The 17,912-nt window shown below is 47.8% G+C and overlaps 1 protein-coding gene across 1 annotated transcript in view; it reads left to right on the top strand.

Annotated features, from left to right (window-relative positions):
- Window positions 1–17,912, top strand: part of TET3 (tet methylcytosine dioxygenase 3) — a 105,965-nt gene that overhangs the window by 57,683 nt on the left and 30,370 nt on the right. Inside the window, exon 3 of the mRNA XM_081871516.1 lies at window positions 7,678–10,439. Coding sequence (XP_081727642.1) covers window positions 7,678–10,439 — 2,762 coding nt within the window. The remainder of the gene's footprint in view (window positions 1–7,677; window positions 10,440–17,912) is intronic.

Below are 17,912 nucleotides of genomic sequence, written 5' to 3'. Positions count from 1 at the left end.
GGGCTCAGGAGGCCAGTTGGGTCACCTCTTGCCTGCAGAGTGGGCAGCCTCTCACCCCTTTTCGAACACCCTCCCTTGTGGAGTGTTCCCTCAGCCTCCTCTCCTTGGGAGTCCTCCAGGCAGCCACTGCTGCCACCCTGGTCTCTGAGCTGCCCCCCTGCCCCAAAGAGAGGTGCCTCCTCCCACTGCCCCATAGGGGCCTGGAAAGCTTCCCCTGACCAGCCCCAGAGGCACCATTCGCCTGGGGAGCTTGTAGCCAGGGCTGCTGCAACAAACAGCTGTGCAAGCCTTTGGGAGGCAGAGATGCAAGAGGGAATCAAAGGAGGGAGGGAAGGAAAGGGGGACAGAGGCCAGTGTTGCCTGTGGCACCCCAGACTGTCATTCAAGACACCCCACGGTGCCACAGCACACTGGTTGATAACCCCTGCCTTACAGCATCCTTCACCAACCTGGGGTCCTGAAGATCTTTTGGACTACAACTTCCATCAATCCCAGCATCATATGGCCTTGGTGGCTGGGGCTGGTGGGAGCTGTAGTCCAAATTGTTGAAGGCTGCCTCACAACCTTAATTTTTGAACTGGGAATTAATCTACTAAGAGGAGTGAAACAAAGGGAGCATTTCTCTCCCAAAAAAGTTTGTTCATTTGAGGAGCTGCTGAAGTTAACTGATGCCTTCTCTTTCTTTCCTGGTTACACACACAAAATACCATTCCTCTTTTGTTGCCCTTTGTTGACTACTTTAGTTTCATGAATACCTTCTGGTGAGAGATTTTGTCAAAGACTTTTAGAAAGTCTAAACCTGCCTTATCAACCGAAACAGCCTTAGTTGCAAGGACATTGAAAGCCATGATAAACTTGATTAAATTTGTCAAAGGAAGGGAGAGGAGCCCAGGAATTTTACTCCTGAAATGTTTTAGGTTGGCTTCTTGGAACCTGAAATAGTTTTCCAGCACTTGATAGCTTCTCTACAGCATAATCTTAACTTGGAAAATATTCAGTGGTTTTGCTTGTAGTTGTTTCATTTTCTTTTTTTTGGGGAAAAATTATGCCTGTGCTTTGAAGTGATGGCTTTGAAGAGGGGTGCGCCTCCTCTGGGTCCTACCAACAAGTTTCTTTCTAATGAAATGGCTTTCAGATGTTTCTTGGCAATGTGTTTAGTGGACATGACTGGTGTTGGAGTATAGTATGAAATTCAAAGGAGGAGCAATGGCCCTTCCTAACCCTCAGGGCACTTGATCAATTGTGAATTTTTCCCACATGGTTTTTGCAGGAGAAACAAAAAGCAACTCATGGATCAGTTCAGCTTTTAGGATTCTGAAATGGGCTTTACTTAGGAAACTGCCTTGGTCGTCCTGATGATTATTTTCTTCTTGGCTGAGAAACAAAACTGGTGACCAGTACACATTCAGGGTCTCTGAATAGTTCAGCTGGTAGAGCATGAGACTCTTCATGCATAGACAGTGACAGTGAACCTCTTTGGAACCCAGTGAACCCAGTTGAAAGCTGTCTGCACTGCCAGGTGGTTTTTCATCTGGGCACATGTGGAGGAATGCTAAACTACGAAGGGTCATAGAATCATAGAATCATAGAGTTGGAAGAGACCTCAAGGGCCATCGAGTCCAACCCCCTGCCAAGCAGGAAACACCATCAGAGCACTCCTGACATATGGTTGTCAAGCCTCTGCTTAAAGACCTCCAAAGAAGGAGACTCCACTACACTCCTTGGCAGCAAATTCCACTGTCGAACAGCTCTTACTGTCAGGAAGTTCCTCCTAATGTTTAGGTGGAATCTTTTTTCTTGTAGTTTGGAACCATTGCTCTGTGTCCGCTTCTCTGGAGCAGCAGAAAACAACCTTTCTCCCTCCTCTGTGTGACATCCTTTTATATATTTGAACATGGCTGAAGCTGACTTTCCCATTATTTTCAATTCCACAGCATTAGGCCTCATCAATAGGTTGGGGGCAGGCTCTAATTGGCTGCAATATAACCTAGCAGGGAAGCAGCCTAGAACATTTCCTAGGTTAGAGACATATGTGGGGTTTGCAGGACAGGCACAGCCAGTGTTGTGGTCAACCAGAAGTAGCCACAACCCCCCCTTCCTGCCTGTGCACAAGCTACCCCAGTAAACACCGGCAGCCCTGCTTATTTCAGGAATGCTGAGCAGCCTTTGTGAGAGGAGGGTTGAACAGCTGCTGTATCCTTGACCGACTTGGACAGAGCCCAGGCGGCTTCCAGACCTGCCTTATCTGCTCTCTGAGCAGGGCTGCGCTTCACATTGGCAAGAGCTCACACAGAGAGGGTGTGCGTGTGTGTGTCTGTGGGGTGTGTAAACACCTGTGAGTGGGTTTATGTGCAGGGTAGCAAAAGACTGGTTTACAAGACAACCACAGGCAGCTTCTCCAAGAAGAGGCTTGTTGCAGCTTGCCCACTTCACTGGCCTGTCAGTGCAGAGCACAAGTTGCTTAACAGGCTTCTGGCCTACAGTGGTGACAACAGCAGCAGCAGCAGCAGCACAGGAGAGTGAAATAATAGTGGGAAATCTTGCAATCTTTGGAGAGCTTTCCCATACTATGTTAGAACTCCCAGATGGAGGATTTCTCAGGTCCTGTGGCTGCCTAGAAGTTACTGGGCCCAAGTTAATGTGTTGATGTTGGCTTAATGAGAGCCAGTGTGGTGCAACAGCTAGAGTGTTGGACTATGACCTGGGAGACCAGGGTTCAAATCCCCACTTGGCCGTGAAGCTCACTGGGTGACCTTCGGCAGTCACTGTCTCTCAGCCTAATCTACCTCTCAGGGCTGTGAGGATGAAATGGGGAGGAGGAGAACTTATTTATGCCACTTTGAGCTCCTCGAAAGAAATGGTGGTATAAAAATGTAATATATGATATAAACTTACAAATCCTGAATGATTTGGGACCCAAGTACCTGATGGAGTGCCTCTTCCCATACTGACCAGTCCAGTAATGGGAACAGCCATGACTCATTGTTAGAGCATCTGCTTTGCATGCAGAAGACACCAAGTACAATCTCTGGCTTCTCCAGGTAGGAAACATTCCCTGCCTGGGATCTTGGAGAGCCACTTCCAATCACTGCAGACAAGACTGAGCTAGATGGGCCAATGGTCGTGTTCAGTATAAGGCAGCTTCCTATGTTCCTAAGGCTCTCAGTTCAGCAGAGGGGCCCCTTCTCTTTGCACACCGGCAAGTGTTGCTTGCTGTGTGTGGGTGCAGGATAGGCCCTTCTTCTTAATTCTTCTCCAGCTGTGGAACTCCCACCCCCTAGAGGCACAGATGGCCACATCACAGATGGGCTTCTGGCACCTAATCAAAACAAACCTCTGTAAATAAATACCCAGGTTTTGGAGGGTGTGGGGTGAGCTTTGCTTTGGTATTCTGGACCCACAAGTGTTGTGCTTTGACCACTGCTTTTAACTGTGTTTTTTCTGAATTTACTGTTGTATTGTGTTGGAAACTGCTTTGGAGCTACATTGTGGGGAAAAGTGGTTTATAAACATTATAGCTAAAATAAGTAATAGGCAGATTGGTACCCCAGGAAAAAAAATCCTAATTTGGGAGGCAAATGGAGGGAGACAGTGATAGAAAGATAGTAATAAATAAAATTATTGGTAAAGGAAGTTTCCTCTCACTTCCCTGCCAGCAGCTCCCATGCCCCATTTCAAATTGTTCAACCCCACAACTCTTCAGAGAAGGCTTACAATCATAGAATCTTCAAGTTTGAAGGGACCCAAGGGTCATCTAGTCCAGCCCCCTGCAATGCAGGAATCTTAGCTAAAGCATCCATGACAGATGGCCCTCTAACCTATGTTTGAAAACCTCCAGGGAAGGAGAGTCCACCACCTCTCGTGGGAGTCTGTTCCACTGCTGAACGGCTCTTACTGTCAGAAAGTTTTTCCGAATGTTTATTCGGAATCACCTTTCTTGCAACTTGAAGCCATTGCCTCGAGTCCTCCCCTCCAGAGCAGGAGAAAACAATTCCTCTTCCATGTGACAGCCTTTAAGATATTTGAAGATGTCTGTTGTATCTCCTCTCAGTCTCCTATTTTCTAGGCTAAACATACCCAGCTCCTTCAAGCGCTCCTCATAAGGCTTAGTTTCCAGACCCTTGATTATCTTGGTTGCCCTCCTCTGCACACCTTCCAGCTTGTCAACATCTTATTAAATTGTGGTGCCCAGGATTGGACACAGTATTCCAGGTGTGGTCTGACTAAGGCAGAATAGAGTGGTACTTTTACTTCCCGTGATCTGGACACTAGACTTCTGTTGATGCAGCCCAGAATAGCATTAGCTTTTTTTGCTGCTGCATCACACTGTTGACTCATGTTAAGCTTGTGATCCACCAGGGTAACAATGTATTATTATTTTCAACCTCTCTTGCAAGCCTGAGTTCATTCTGAGCTTTAGCCAGCCTGACTTCCCCCCTACAACTGTTGGCTACTCGTATATACTCCTTCCTTGTGTTTTCCCCTTTCTTCCATTTCTTATGAATGCCCTTCTTAACTCCCAGCTCATCTATAAGCTCCTTATGCAGCCATACCAGTTTCCTTAGATGTCTCCCACTTTCCTTTCTTGTTGGTATCGTTTGCATTTGGGCCTTCACTATTTCTCCTTTTAGAAACTCCCATCTTTCTTGGACTTCCTTCTCATTGAGTGTTTCTAACCATGGGATCACACCCAGTAGCTCCTTCAGCTTTTTGAAATTTGCCTTCTTAAAGTACAGAGTGCGCGTCCGACTACACTCGGTTTCCGCTTGCCTCTGTTTCCTGAAACCCAGGAGAACATGATCACTCCACCCAAGTTTCTGAGCACTTCCACTTCATCAATTAGTTCCTCCCTACTGGTGGGGAACTGTTAGGGGAGTGGGTGGTGCTGTGGTTTAAACCACTGAGCCTCTTGGGCTTGCTGAACGGAAGGTTGATGGTTTGATGGGGTGAGCTCTTATTGCTCTGTCCCAGCTTCTGCCAACCTAGCAGCTCAAAAACACACCAGTGCAAGTAGATAAATAGATACCGCCGCGGCAAGAAGGTAAATGGCATTTCCGTACGCTCAGTATGGCTTGGTGGTCTATAGCAGACACACACAGTAAGAACAAAACAAATTCCTTCCAGTAGCACCTTAAAGACCAACTAAGTCAGTTCTTGGTATGAGCTTTCGTGTGCATGCACACTTCTTCAGATACACTGAAACAGAAGTTTCCAGACCCTTCTATATAGTGAGAAGGTGGGGAGGGGTATTACTCAGAAGAGTGGTGGGAATGGGTGATTGGCAGATAGCTGTGATGAGCCTGTTGACGACTCTTAACGACTGCAATAGGTCTTACAGGAAAAAGCAAGGGGTGAAAAGGTGAAAAATGGCTTTGTCATGTATAATGAGATAAGAATCCAAGGTCTTTGTTCAGACCAGGTTTCTCCTTGGTTTTAAGTTTGGTGATAAGTTGTAATTCAGCAGCTTCTCTTTCCAGTCTATTTCTGAAATTCCTTTGTAGTAAAACAGCTACTTTGAGATCTTGTATAGAATGTCCTGGGAGATTGAAGTGTTCTCCTACTGGTTTCTCTGTCTTGTGATTCCTGATGTCCGATTTATGTCCGTTTATTCTTTGGCGTAAGGTCTGGCCTGTTTGTCCAATATAGAGAGCTGAAGGACACTGTTGGCATTTTATGGCATACACAATGTTAGACGATGAGCAATTAAATAGTCCCGAGATGGTATGTGTGATGTTGTTGGGGCCAGTAATGGTGTTGTCCGGGTGTATGTGGCAGCAAAGTTGGCATCTGGGTTTATTGCAGGCTCTGGTGCCAGTGTCCGTGTTAGGTCTGGTTGTAGTATTATTGTGGGTTAGGAGTTGTTTAAGACTGGGTGGCTGTCTGTAGGCAATGAAAGGTCTTCCTCCCAGAGCTTGAGAAAGAGAATTGTCATTGTCCAGGAGAGGTTGTAGATACCAAGAACTGACTTAGTTGGTCTTTAAGGTGCTACTGGAAGGAATTTGTTTTGTTTTGACTATGGCAGACCAACACGGCTACCTATCTGTAACTGACACACAATAAGGTCACTGTTGTTTCCCTCTTCTACAATTTTTACCCATATACTGTCAATCTGCTTTTCATGCTCCAGGTCATGGATTTCTTCAGAAGTGTACACATCCTTTATGTACAATGCTACTCCTCCTCCCTTCCTGTTTGGTCTATTCCTTTTGAACAGGCCCTAGGGATTGTAGGTGGCTGTAATGGAGAGAAGACAGTAAACGTTTCTTCCATAGACTTGCTTAAGTTAACATATCTTAGAACCTAAGAGCATATGCTGCATCAGGACAGTGGAACATCTAGACTAGCATCCTGTTCTCACAGTAGCCAGCCTGTGGGAAACCCATAAGCAGGATTCAAGCACATGAACATTGCTTCTTCCAACTGTAGAGGCAGAGCATAGCTATCATGGTTGTAGCCACTGATAGCCCTTTCCTCCATGAATTTGTCTAATCCTCTTTTAAAGCCGTCTTGCTTGGTGGCCATCACTGCCTTCTGTGTCAGAGAGTTCCACAGTTTAACTCTGTGCTGTGTGAAGGAGGACATTCTTCTGTCTGCCCTGAAACCTCCAACCTTCAGCTTCTCTGGATGTCCACAAGTACTAGTGTTATGAGAGAGGGAAGAAAACTTTTCTCTATCACTTTCTCCATGCCATGAATAATTTTATAAACTTCTGTCATGTCACATCTTACTTTCTCTAAATTAAAAAGTCCCAAATGCTGCAAACTTTTATTGTAGGGGAGTCTTTGTATTGTAATGGTTTTTAACCAGAGTAACAGCGGTGCTTAGGCCCATTTTGAATGGCTGTGAGGGCTCAAGGAAGCAGCCTTGAAGGCTTGTGTTAACTTGAATTAAAGGATATATTGACTAAGTATCTCTCTTTAAGGGATACAGTTAACACTATCAAAATGTTTCCCTAAAACGAGATGCTTAGTCAATATATTCTATTGGGCAACACTACTAAAATAACAGGCCTTTCTCCTGTGTGTTCATATGGATGGTGCTACTTGCATAAAGCAATAGCGTATAAGGAAATGAATGTCAATTGAAGAATGCACCATATGTACAGCAATGGCCTTTCCTGGAATGGTGAGATGGGGAAGCACCTACCTGGGTGCTGAATTTTCTGCCTGTTTAAAGCACCACCTTCTTCCTAGTTGAGAGGCTCCAGTTGGAAGAGTGATAACCCAAGTGGCGCATACAGTAAGCCCACAACTTATAGAGGGGTTACATTTTTGTTGTTGTTCTTTAGTCGTTTAGTCGTGTCCGACTCTTTGTGACCCCCTGGACCAGAGCACGCCAGGCACTCCTGTCTTCCACTGCCTCCCACAGTTTGGTCAAACTCATGTTAGCTTCGAGAACACTGTCCCACCATCTTGTCCTCTGTCGTCCCCTTCTCCTTGTGCCCATAATCTTTCCCAACATCAAGGTTTGGAGATCACACCTAATGCCAAAATTGTGTATAGTCAAAACTCATTGAGTTCATGGCGGATGGGATTGCCAAAGCTTTCTGTCTGGGGCAACCCAGTCAAATGGGTGAGGTTCAAATAAAAACATAATCACCACCAAGATGCTGCTAGACTGCTAGGTTTGTTTGCTCCACTAGAACTCATTATTTCTGTTTTTCTTCTCTTGTTTCAGACCGGTTTGGAGTGCAGTTCAGTTGATGGACCCAAAACAGGCCAAATGGAAGAAGGGCCATTTAGCCATGTTGAAGAAAGAAGGTTGAGCGAGGACCGTATGCCTGGCCTGGCCAATGGAGGAGGATCCCAAGCCGCTGGAAGAGGGGCCATGCTGATGGAAACACCTGCATGGCTCAACAGCTCCTGCGCTGAGCAGAAAGCCAACTGGGAGAGGCTGCCATCTGCCCCAAGCCAGGGAGACTCCTCCAGCAATGCCAACTTGGAGGGCGCTCAGAACTTGGTGGATTTCTCGGCAGCAGCAGAAGCAGCCATGTCTTCACACGGGATGGTGCCTCTGCGGTCCCCTTCCTTGCTGAGCATGCAGCTGTATGAGAAATTCAATGCCGAGATGAATCGCAGCAGTGGGGTAGACAATGACCTGGCAGTGCCTCTTTCCAGCACCTGCTCTGGCAACGAGGACCTGACTGCTCTCAAAGCTGCTCTGAATTATGCAAAGCATGGCGTCAAACCACCCAACTGCAACTGCGATGGACCCGAGTGCCCAGACTACCTGGAGTGGCTTGAGAAGAAGATCAGATTGGCCACTGGAGAGGACCAGAGCTGCATCCCACAGCCTCTCAGCCAGGAACACCAACCCCCCTTAGACAATGGTGCTAATCATAAGCTGATGCCTGCTACAGAAGAGAAGGAGGCTTCGTGTTCCCTGGAGGCCCTCCCTCTTACGGAAAATGCACTGAATATTGCGAAGGAGAAGAACATCAGCCTCCAGACAGCCATTGCTATTGAAGCCCTCACACAGTTGTCAGCTGTTCTTCCTGAGCCAGCCCAAGAGACTCCTCCCCCTCCTCAGAGTCCCTTGCAAGCCATGGCATTCATCTCCAAGGAACAGCTGGAGCAGCCTTCCCGTTTCCCGGCACACAGCCACCCCAACTCGGTGCTATCTGAATCCGGTGCTGAGCTGTACCAGAGCCAGGCCTCAAAATCATACATGAGCCACAACCTGCTCCAAGCTCCTGCATCATCAGCACCATCTTCCTGGCAGCAGGGAGCAAAGGTTGCTCAGGATATGGCCCCCTATTGCCTTGATCGCAACAACGGGCATCTGGAGCCATCAGAGCTGTTCCCCAACTCCTCCACCCCGCAAAAAGTGGAGTTCCCCGAGCAGTGGGGTGATGAAGGCAAGCTGAAGAGCAGCCTATGGGGCCTGCATTCCAACACCCCTCCTTCTCCACTGGTGAGTGATCCCATGGCTGAGCTGGAGCAGCTACTGGGCAGTGCCACGGACTGCATCAAATCCGTATTCAAGCGACCTGAAGCAATGCCTGGCAAAGCCAAAGCTGCCAAGCTAAAGCAGGAGCCATTCGCCCAGAAGGACGACAGCCCCAGCTACCCCAAGGCAGCCTCCTCCAGCCCACAGCTATCGCAGCTCCTGCAGGAGACGAGCTTCCACAAGAAGACCCAGAAGGCTCTGCAGCACCACCTCCACCATAAGCGCAGCCTTTTCGTGGACCAGAAGACACCTCCGGGAAGCCCCCAGGAGCAGATGCCAAACTGGTGGGCTCCCAGCACCCAGGCCCAGCCACCACCACTACCAAAGCCATCAGAAAAGCCTGTCAAGGAGAGGAAGAAGAAGGTCCAGCCTGATAAAAATACTCCAGCCAAGCCGCTGCGCAAGCAAGTCCAGATCAAGAGGTCCAAGCAGAAGGATGCTCAGCCCCTCTTCCTCCCTGTCAGCCAGATCAGCTTGGAAGGACTCCGCTCGGCTGCCACTCCAGAGCGTCCGAGCAAAGAGATGCCGCCTGAGCAGCTCCTGATCTCCAGCACCCCTCCCAGGCTCCTGCCCCCTCTTCCCATGCCACCCAGCCCTGCAGAGCAGTCTCCATTGCAGAAGTTACTTGAAAACAGAAGCCCGGCTCCCAACACTCAGGAAACATGCTGTCCCAACCAGGAGGAGACCCACTGCTACTACCCTGAGAACTCTGCATGCAACGCGGCTTCCCTTGCCACTCCTGTGCCTGGCTTTGCCCCTTGCTCATCCTCTGTGGCCTGCAGCAATGGGCACGAGGAAGCCTTCCACAGGACTGCAAACCCAGCAGACCACCCTCTCTTCGCCCACAGTTCCATCGCGATGGATGACAAGCTGGAGGAGCTGATCAAGCAGTTTGAAGCGGAGTTTGGAGAAAATTTCAGCTTTCAGAATTCTGAGCTTCCTGCCCCACTGCTCCTTGGGGATGGGCCACTTTCGGCCCCCCACCCTCCTCCTCCTCCTCCTCCTTCTCCTCTGCCCCCATTGTCTTCTCTGAGCCATTCTCCAGAGCCCACAGTGGGCTTAGAAGCAGCTCTCCAGTCTCCGGCTAGCAAGGGCTGCCCCCTGCCCCTGACAGGTGCTGCCAATGCGGGTCACAAAACGTTACCCCTCTTGCCAGGGGCTGGGCAGCCTTTTGAAAACCCCTTTGCAGCTCGGTCCCCTAAGCAGATAAAAATCGAATCTTCTGGTGCTATTACCGTGGTGTCCACCACGTGCTTTTACTCTGATGAAAACCAAAACACAGATACCGCTTCCATGGAAGGGACACCAACCAAGGATAAAGTGCCGCTCATGCCTACTCTCAGTGGATTTCTGGAATCTCCCTTGAAGTACCTGGACACACCAACCAAGAGCTTGCTGGACACACCTGCCAAGCGCGCTCAAGCGGAGTTCCCGACTTGTGACTGCGTGGGTGAGTCATGTGATTTCCCTGCCCCCTTGTGTCTTGCAAAGGAATAATCCTGATTTCTAAAAAACGAAAACAAGTGTTGCCTGAGGGTGGGTTTCAGAAGAGGGTGTTTGTGTCTGTGCTCGCGTGTGCACATGTGCGGAGTTGCATGGCATTTGCACCCTCCACATCAGGATTTTGAGCTCTTGCAAATAATGCTGAGGCTTTCTGTGTTAACTCTGGCACAAGTTTGAAACAAAAATGAATCTGCAGCACAGGTGCGAACCAGCCTGTGTTGCCAGTCCCTTCTAAAGGATTACTTTTCACAAAACAACTAGCTGAGTCATTTTTACTGACTTCTCTTCTGGTAGGGTAATGGGGCCTAAACTATGTGTATCTAAGTCAGTGACCATCACCACACCTTGTAGCAGTGAGTTCCCTCAGTTAACTGTGCATAAAGTGAATAAGTGTTTCCTTTTTATCTTCTTAAGAAGCATGGGACTTGTTGCATTTAAGGAGTGCAGGGGCACCCTTGCCATCATTGAGGAAGCTTTAAAAAAGTTGTTTGCACACAATAAGGAACTGTAAGGCCATGTTGCCTGCACAGCATCTGATTGTAGGTGTGGGGTTAGCTGTATGGGAAAAGAGCCTTCAGCTGAGTACAGGTGAAGGGAAGGGCCCCATAGGGTTTTGAGCTGGCAGCTCTGCCCTTTCCCACATCTTCCATTGATGACCCCTGCAGCAGAGGTGCCAACTTGGGCCCCAGATTGTGGGTGCCTAGCGGCTCATGCACGACATGATGTCATGGCGTCACTTGCGTCACCATGTGACGCCCACTGCCTTGCCTCCGCTGGCTCTCTGGCGTAACGGCAGTGACTGGGACAGGGCCTCTGTTGGCCCCATGGAGATGGCACCTATGTCATGCCATGTGATGTCACACGCACAATGTTTTGGGTTGCCTTTGGGTTGCCTGGCTGGGCATCCGGGCCCCCCAAAGATGGCACCTATGCCCTGCAGTGTGGTGGCTGTGAGCTGAATACACCACATGGAAAAGTCAGCTCTTAGAATCATAGAATCATAGAATCATAGAGTTGGAAGAGACCACAAGGGCCATCGAGTCCAACCCCCTGCCAAGCAGGAAACACCATCAGAGCACTCCTGACATATGGTTGTCAAGCCTCTGCTTAAAGACCTCCAAAGAAGGAGACTCCACCACACTCCTTGGCAGCAAATTCCACTGTCAAACAGCTCTTACTGTCAGGAAGTTCTTCCTAATGTTTAGGTGGAATCTTCTTTCCTGTAGTTTGGAACCATTGCTCCGTGTCTGCTTCTCTGGAGCAGCAGAAAACAACCTTTCTCCCTCCTCTATGTGACATCCTTTTATATATTTGAACATGGCTATCATATCACCCCTTAACCTCCTCTTCTCCAGGCTAAACATGCCCAGCTCCCTTAGCCGTTCCTCATAAGGCATCGTTTCCAGGCCTTTGACCATTTTGGTTGCCCTCCTCTGGACACGTTCCAGTTTGTCCGTGTCCTTCTTGAACTGTGGTGCCCAGAACTGGACACAGTACTCCAGGTGAGGTCTGACCAGAGCAGAATACAGTGGCACTATTACTTCCCTTGATCTAGATGCTATACTCCTATTGATGCAGCCCAGAATTGCATTGGCTTTTTTAGCTGCCGCGTCACACTCTTTGTGCTGTGCACATCAGCTTTCTCCATATGGGGGAGAAATAATGCAGTAAGAGAGAAGGCAGCCAAGAGGAGTTACTAAGGACTTATGCCATCAGCTGCTGGTGATAAAACCAGACGGCGCTGCATGTCCATTATTGGTCGTTTGTCTGGATGGCTGCTGTCCAGCTGAGATTTGTTTTCTCTTTCTCTTGGCACTGGGCCACAAAGATGTGCTTGGAATAAAAATTAGGGTTGGGTGAGAAAAGGGCGGTGGTGGGGGAAGCAGGAGTTCCTTTGTCCCTCAGAGTCAGCAACTTCCAACTTTGAAAGTGCTTTAACCCCTGTGGAAAGGAGCCTATGCCAACATGGCACACTCCCAGGGGGCCATATGGTGGGAATTGTAGTATAACATCTGAAGGGCATCAGGTTGGCAAAGGCCAATGTAAAGTTTGTAGAGCACCAGCCATGGGCCAGATGTTGTACTGGGCAAGTTCTGAAATATCTCTAAACTCTCTTGCTACGGCTGCCACAATGTTTGAAGAAGCTGCACTTGGTGTGATCTCCACCAACACTGTGCATTATGTAGCAGAGAATTCTGATGGTGGCCACAGGTCTCAGCCCACTTATTGGCCTTGTGTCAGTTGTAGCTAATATTGGTCCTTCCAGATGTTGCTGAGCTGCAGCTTCCATCACCCCAGACTTTTGGCCAGGCTGCCTGGGGCTGATGGGAGTTGGGATCCAACAACATCTGGAAGGCCTAGCGTCAAATCATTCCTGCTTTTCATAGATATAATATATAAATGATGTTGGTTTTCCTTTACCATGGCTATGTGTTTAGTTTGAATTCCTGCCCCATAGTGAAGTACCAGCTGCAACTCTGGGGTGTGGGGACCTGTTTGTGGTCAGGGCCCAACAAATTCATAAGCCAGCCTTCCTAAGCATGTTCAAAGTTATCTGTAAGTTACCAAGTGGCCAAAACTGGAATATATGGTATTAAGCCTTCCAGCTAGTATCAGCAGCAGCTACAGCAGCAAAAAAAGCAATTCTAGGATGCATGTTGCTGCCATTGGCTGTGCTCAGTGGGGCTGACAGGAGCTGAAGCCCAACAACATCTGGAGGGCATCAGTTTGCCCATCCATGCTTTGCATAGAATCATAGAATTGTGGAGTTGGAAGGAATCCCAGGGGTCATCTAGTCCACCCCCTTGCAATGCAGGAATAACAGCTAATGAATCCCCAACAGATAGCAATCCAACCTCTGCTTAACAACCCACCCCCCACAGTGAAGTGGAGTTCATTCCACTGTCAAACAGCTCTTACCTTCATAAAGTTCTTCCTAATGTTTAGTCAGAATCTCCCTCCTCATTTGAATCCATTGGTTTGGGTCCTGCCCTCTGGAGCAGCAGAAAACAAGTTTGTTTCCTCCTCCATGTGACATTCCTTCATATATATGAAGTTGGCTATCATAGCATCTCTCAGCTTGTCTCTTCTCCAGGCTAAACAGACCCAACTCCCTCAATCGTTCTTCATAAGGTTTGGCTTTCAAACTTTTGATCATCTTGATCACCCTCTGTGTCTCAGCCAACCTCTCTGGCCTTCATGAGGTCTGCTCTTGTGAATATCTTTTGTTTGTATTTTTACATGCATTGATATTTTCCTCTGCCAGCTTCCTCTAGCAACCTCTCCAGGCAGTGACGCTTTTAGAGGTGCCACTGAAATTCCCTTCTCCAGCTGTTTACAGCAAGCCTATCTGTGTTATCCTGCTAAGTCTCTTGGAACATTTTGTTATACAGCAGGTCATACACCTTCAATTTGGTGGGGGAGTTGCTTTTCAGGTTAGACCTTCAGCCCTGCCCTGGACCCAGTCCAGTAAGGCTGTCCTTAGCTTCCCAACAGTATTAGCAGGCATAGGCAAACTCGGCCCTCCAGATGTTTTGAGACTACAATTCCCATCATCCCTGACCACTGGTCCTGTTAGCTAGGGATGATGGGAGTTGTAGTCCCAAAACATCTGGAGGGCTGAGTTTGCCTATGCCTGGTATTAGGCTCAGCTTTTCCACCTGAAAAACAGGCATAGTTTCTTCCTTCCTCACTGTATTTTCAGAGGAGTAATGAGCTCATCAAGTCTGTCCGTCCCCAATCTGAAAAAAGGCTCAGTGAAGGCTCAATGATAATGAGTGACTGGTTGAATCAGGCTGTAAGTAGCTATGTACCTGGTTGCCAATGGTAAGTAAGAAATTTTTGCAAGTGACCAGTGAGTTTTCTTTTAGGGTATATCTTACTAACTTAAGGACCTCTGGGCAGGTGGGCTTGCAACTTTTGTGGACTTGTTTGCAAAACAATTTTACTGTTTTAACAGTTATAAAGCCATCTTACACGTTGCTATGTCACTGATTAACTGATCTTTGGCTGGCCACTAATAGCTGAGATTTGGTCAGCATAGACCAACCACGCCGATGCCTTTGTATTTCCTGCCCTAGCAATGGAACTGGCCAAGATTTAAGGATTTCTGTTTTGGGTCTCTTGTTATTTTAAAATAGCTTGGCAAGTGAGCCAAGTGTAGTCTGGCCAAAGCCAGTCTCATTCAGACTTCAAAGAAAAGACCAGCTGTCTTTACACCCAACAGAGGGCAAATCCTTGCAGCCTGCAAGGAAAAAGAGATAGTGGAGCAACTCTCACCTTACTGGAAGGTTTGGTTGCTTTTTTGTTTGCCTTTTTCAAGAACAAATATGGGAAGAAGGAGATGATGCTTCTCAGTTCTGGAAAGGCAACTCCATAGGTGCAGCCTCCAACAATTGCCACAAAGCTGAAATCATGCTGCACCTAGGTTGGTGGCTTTTGCTGAATTGGTTTTGATGAGAGCCAAGCACCAGTGTTCTAAATTCCCAGGTAGGTACCAGGCGCATTTTGCTACTGGCACAGGTCCAATCACGACTACGTGGAAAGTTTGGGGCACCAGGTTGGCAACTGAGCCAACTGACTTGCATGTAGTCCTCCATCATCAGTTCAAGGAAAGTACAGTGGTACCTCGCAAGACGAAAAACGCGCAAGACGAAACGTCTTGCGAGTTCTTGTGAGTTTGTTTCCTTTTTCTTAAAGCCGCTAAGCCGTTAATAGCCGCTAAGCCGTTAATAGCCGCTAAGCCACTAAGCCGCGCTTCGCAAGACGAAAAAACCGCAAGACGAAGAGACTCGCGGAATGGATTAATTTCGTCTTACGAGGCACCACTGTAGGTGCAGGGCTGAGTACAGAGATATTTGACTGTGCTGCAACCTCTCCACAAGCCACCCAAAGGGAACTCACAAACCACTGTTTAAAAACCTCTGCCTTGTTCCATAGTTAATATCATTTCCATTTCCATTGTGTGTGTTTCTCCGTCTTGCATACTGGGACAAGTGAATTGTTGTAAGAGCAAGCTACAGTCAAGCAATGTAGTTGAGATCATAAACATGTAGAATTGTAGCATTGGAAAGGACCCCAAGGGTCATGCAGTCCAAGTTCCTGTGAATCGACATCCTCTTGTGGTGACCATAACCTAGGTTTGAAGCGCCGTTTGTTGCCCTGCTTATATATCTGAGTTTCTAACACCACAAAGCACTTGCTTGATTCAGTCATTTAGGATTGCAGGAGCCCTTGGTGTGATAGTTGGCTGAAAGGGACTGTGAATCCCCCAGGACCTGCTAGGGCTTGACAACTTGAACTGTCTTTTCCATTTACCCTCATAGTCAAAGGTATGGAAGGTAGCAAGTGGTAGTTTCCAGGGCTTTACCTGCGACTCTGCCAGCAGAATTGGGCCTTGGACTTACACTTGCACTTGAACTGTTGTTTCTGAGGGGAAGAGAGTGGCATAGCAGTGAACTCAACCCAAGGTGGGGACTCTTGTCTTTCCAGGTATGAAGTGGTATGGTGTCCCAAAAGTTCACAAGCTCATAGAATTGTAGAGTTGGAAGGGACCTAAACCGTAGTCTAGTCAAACCCCCTGCAAGGCAGGAATCACAACAAAGAATCCCTGACAAATGGCGTTGGGTCACTGTTGCCAACTTGTGCATGAAATGGATGAGACAGATTGGGCCAGATTGGGTCAGTGACCTTGGAACTCCATTTAAGCTCTAGTCTGGCCTTCTCCAGCTGCTCTCCAACTTTTTGGGGCTACAGCTCCCATCAGCACCAGCCAGCATGGGTTTGCCATTGTTCTGATGATCTATGAGAAGCTGAAGAAGCCCTAGTGGCAGGGCAGTGAGGGCTGAGGACCCTGATTTCATTCTGTGTTATGCGTAACACTGGCCTGACGTGCTCCTAGAACAGGCATAGGCAAACTCCGGCCCTCCAAATGTTTTGGAACTACAATTCCCATCATCCCTAGCTAACAGGGCCAGTGGTCAGAGAGGATGGGAATTGTAGTCTCAAAACATCTGGAGGGCCGGAGTTTGCCTATGCCTGTCCTAGATCTCTGACAGCTGCTTTCAAGGGGCTTGCAAATAAAGCTTCTGGAGCCCTTTTTGGCATTAATGCAGTGTCAGATGGGAAAGGCTTGGTCTGGTGGACCAAATTGGCATAATTAAGCCTGAAGGCACAGGTAGGAATGTTACTGTGGCTTTTCACCATCTTACTAAGACCTGCCTTTTCTCCCAGGCCAACTAATACTGCCTTAGGTCTAGATGCTTTTGTACACCTCATGGTCTTAGTGCAGTAACGTTGTGTTGCAGTGTATGGAATTGCTTTTAACTGACCTTAGTCTGTTGAACTACTTTTATATTGTTGTACAACTCTTTGGGGCTTCTGGTGAAAAATGGTTTATAGATTCTATGAAATAAAAAAATCAAATAAAAAAATAATTTCCATGAGTAGCCTTGTTGGTTTATTTGAAGAGGATCCCAAAGTCATAGGAGAGCAATAAATTGATTAGGACCAAGTGAAATGTCACAAACATGATCATTCTTTCTGCAGGATTTTTCTCTGTGATATTTTGGTTGGCCCCAGACTGTTTTAACGGATCACCTTTAATTAAGGTTTAAGGATGCATTCCTAACTAGGGCTGTGCAATATATGCTTTCCAACATCGTAATATATTGCCAGCAAAACTTCACAATGTGGCGGTATATTACGATGTCCGAAAGGAGATGGGGAGGAAGAAGGCAGTTGCCAGCCCTGGATGCGATTAGCATCACCCTGTGCAGCTTCTGCCTCTTCCTGGCAAGGCTGGGCAGGTGATACTACCCTGGGCAGAGCACAGCAGCCAGGGCACCACATGGCCTGGCACTGGAACTGCCAGCCGCAGCTCGCCCCAATGATAGTCTCTCACTGTACAAGCGGCGGCTACCACAAACCACTGTTCTGCTCTGTGCAAGGAGGAATGGAGGGAGGAAGCGGCACTCACATGGCCAGGGAAATAATTGAAGGCACTGGCTTGCAGGCAGGCAAACCCCACTCCTGAGGCCAGTGGCTGGGCTGTGGGGTGTGTTTGGGTGTGTGGGTGGGTGTGAGCAGGGCCAGAGATTAGTGATACATTGTCTGATTGGAAATTTTAAAATCGCTCTCGCAATTTTAAATTTAAACCAGTTTCAGGCAACGTATCAATACATTGCCCAGGTCTAGTCCCAACCATGTCTACTTAGAAGTAAAGTCCCATGTAATGGAGCTAACTCCCAGATAAGTGAGGTGAGGATATTTGCAACCTTAGTTAATTAACTGGTGAAAGCAGTTTCAGCTGAGAGAGGCTACATAAATAGCTAGCTGTTGCTATTTTGGTTCCAGTTTGTTATTGTTATAAATACAGTGGTACCTCGAGTTAAATACGCTTCAGGTTACATACGCTTCAGGTTACAGACTCCGCTAACCCAGAAATAGTACCTTGAGTTAAG

This window comes from Podarcis erhardii (genome assembly GCF_964252035.2).
Source record: "Podarcis erhardii genome assembly, chromosome: 7".
In the NCBI taxonomy this organism is placed as follows: Eukaryota; Metazoa; Chordata; class Lepidosauria; order Squamata; family Lacertidae; genus Podarcis; species Podarcis erhardii.
The sequence above is the reverse complement of the archived record's forward strand: the minus strand, read 5'-3'. Positions and strand labels throughout refer to the sequence as shown.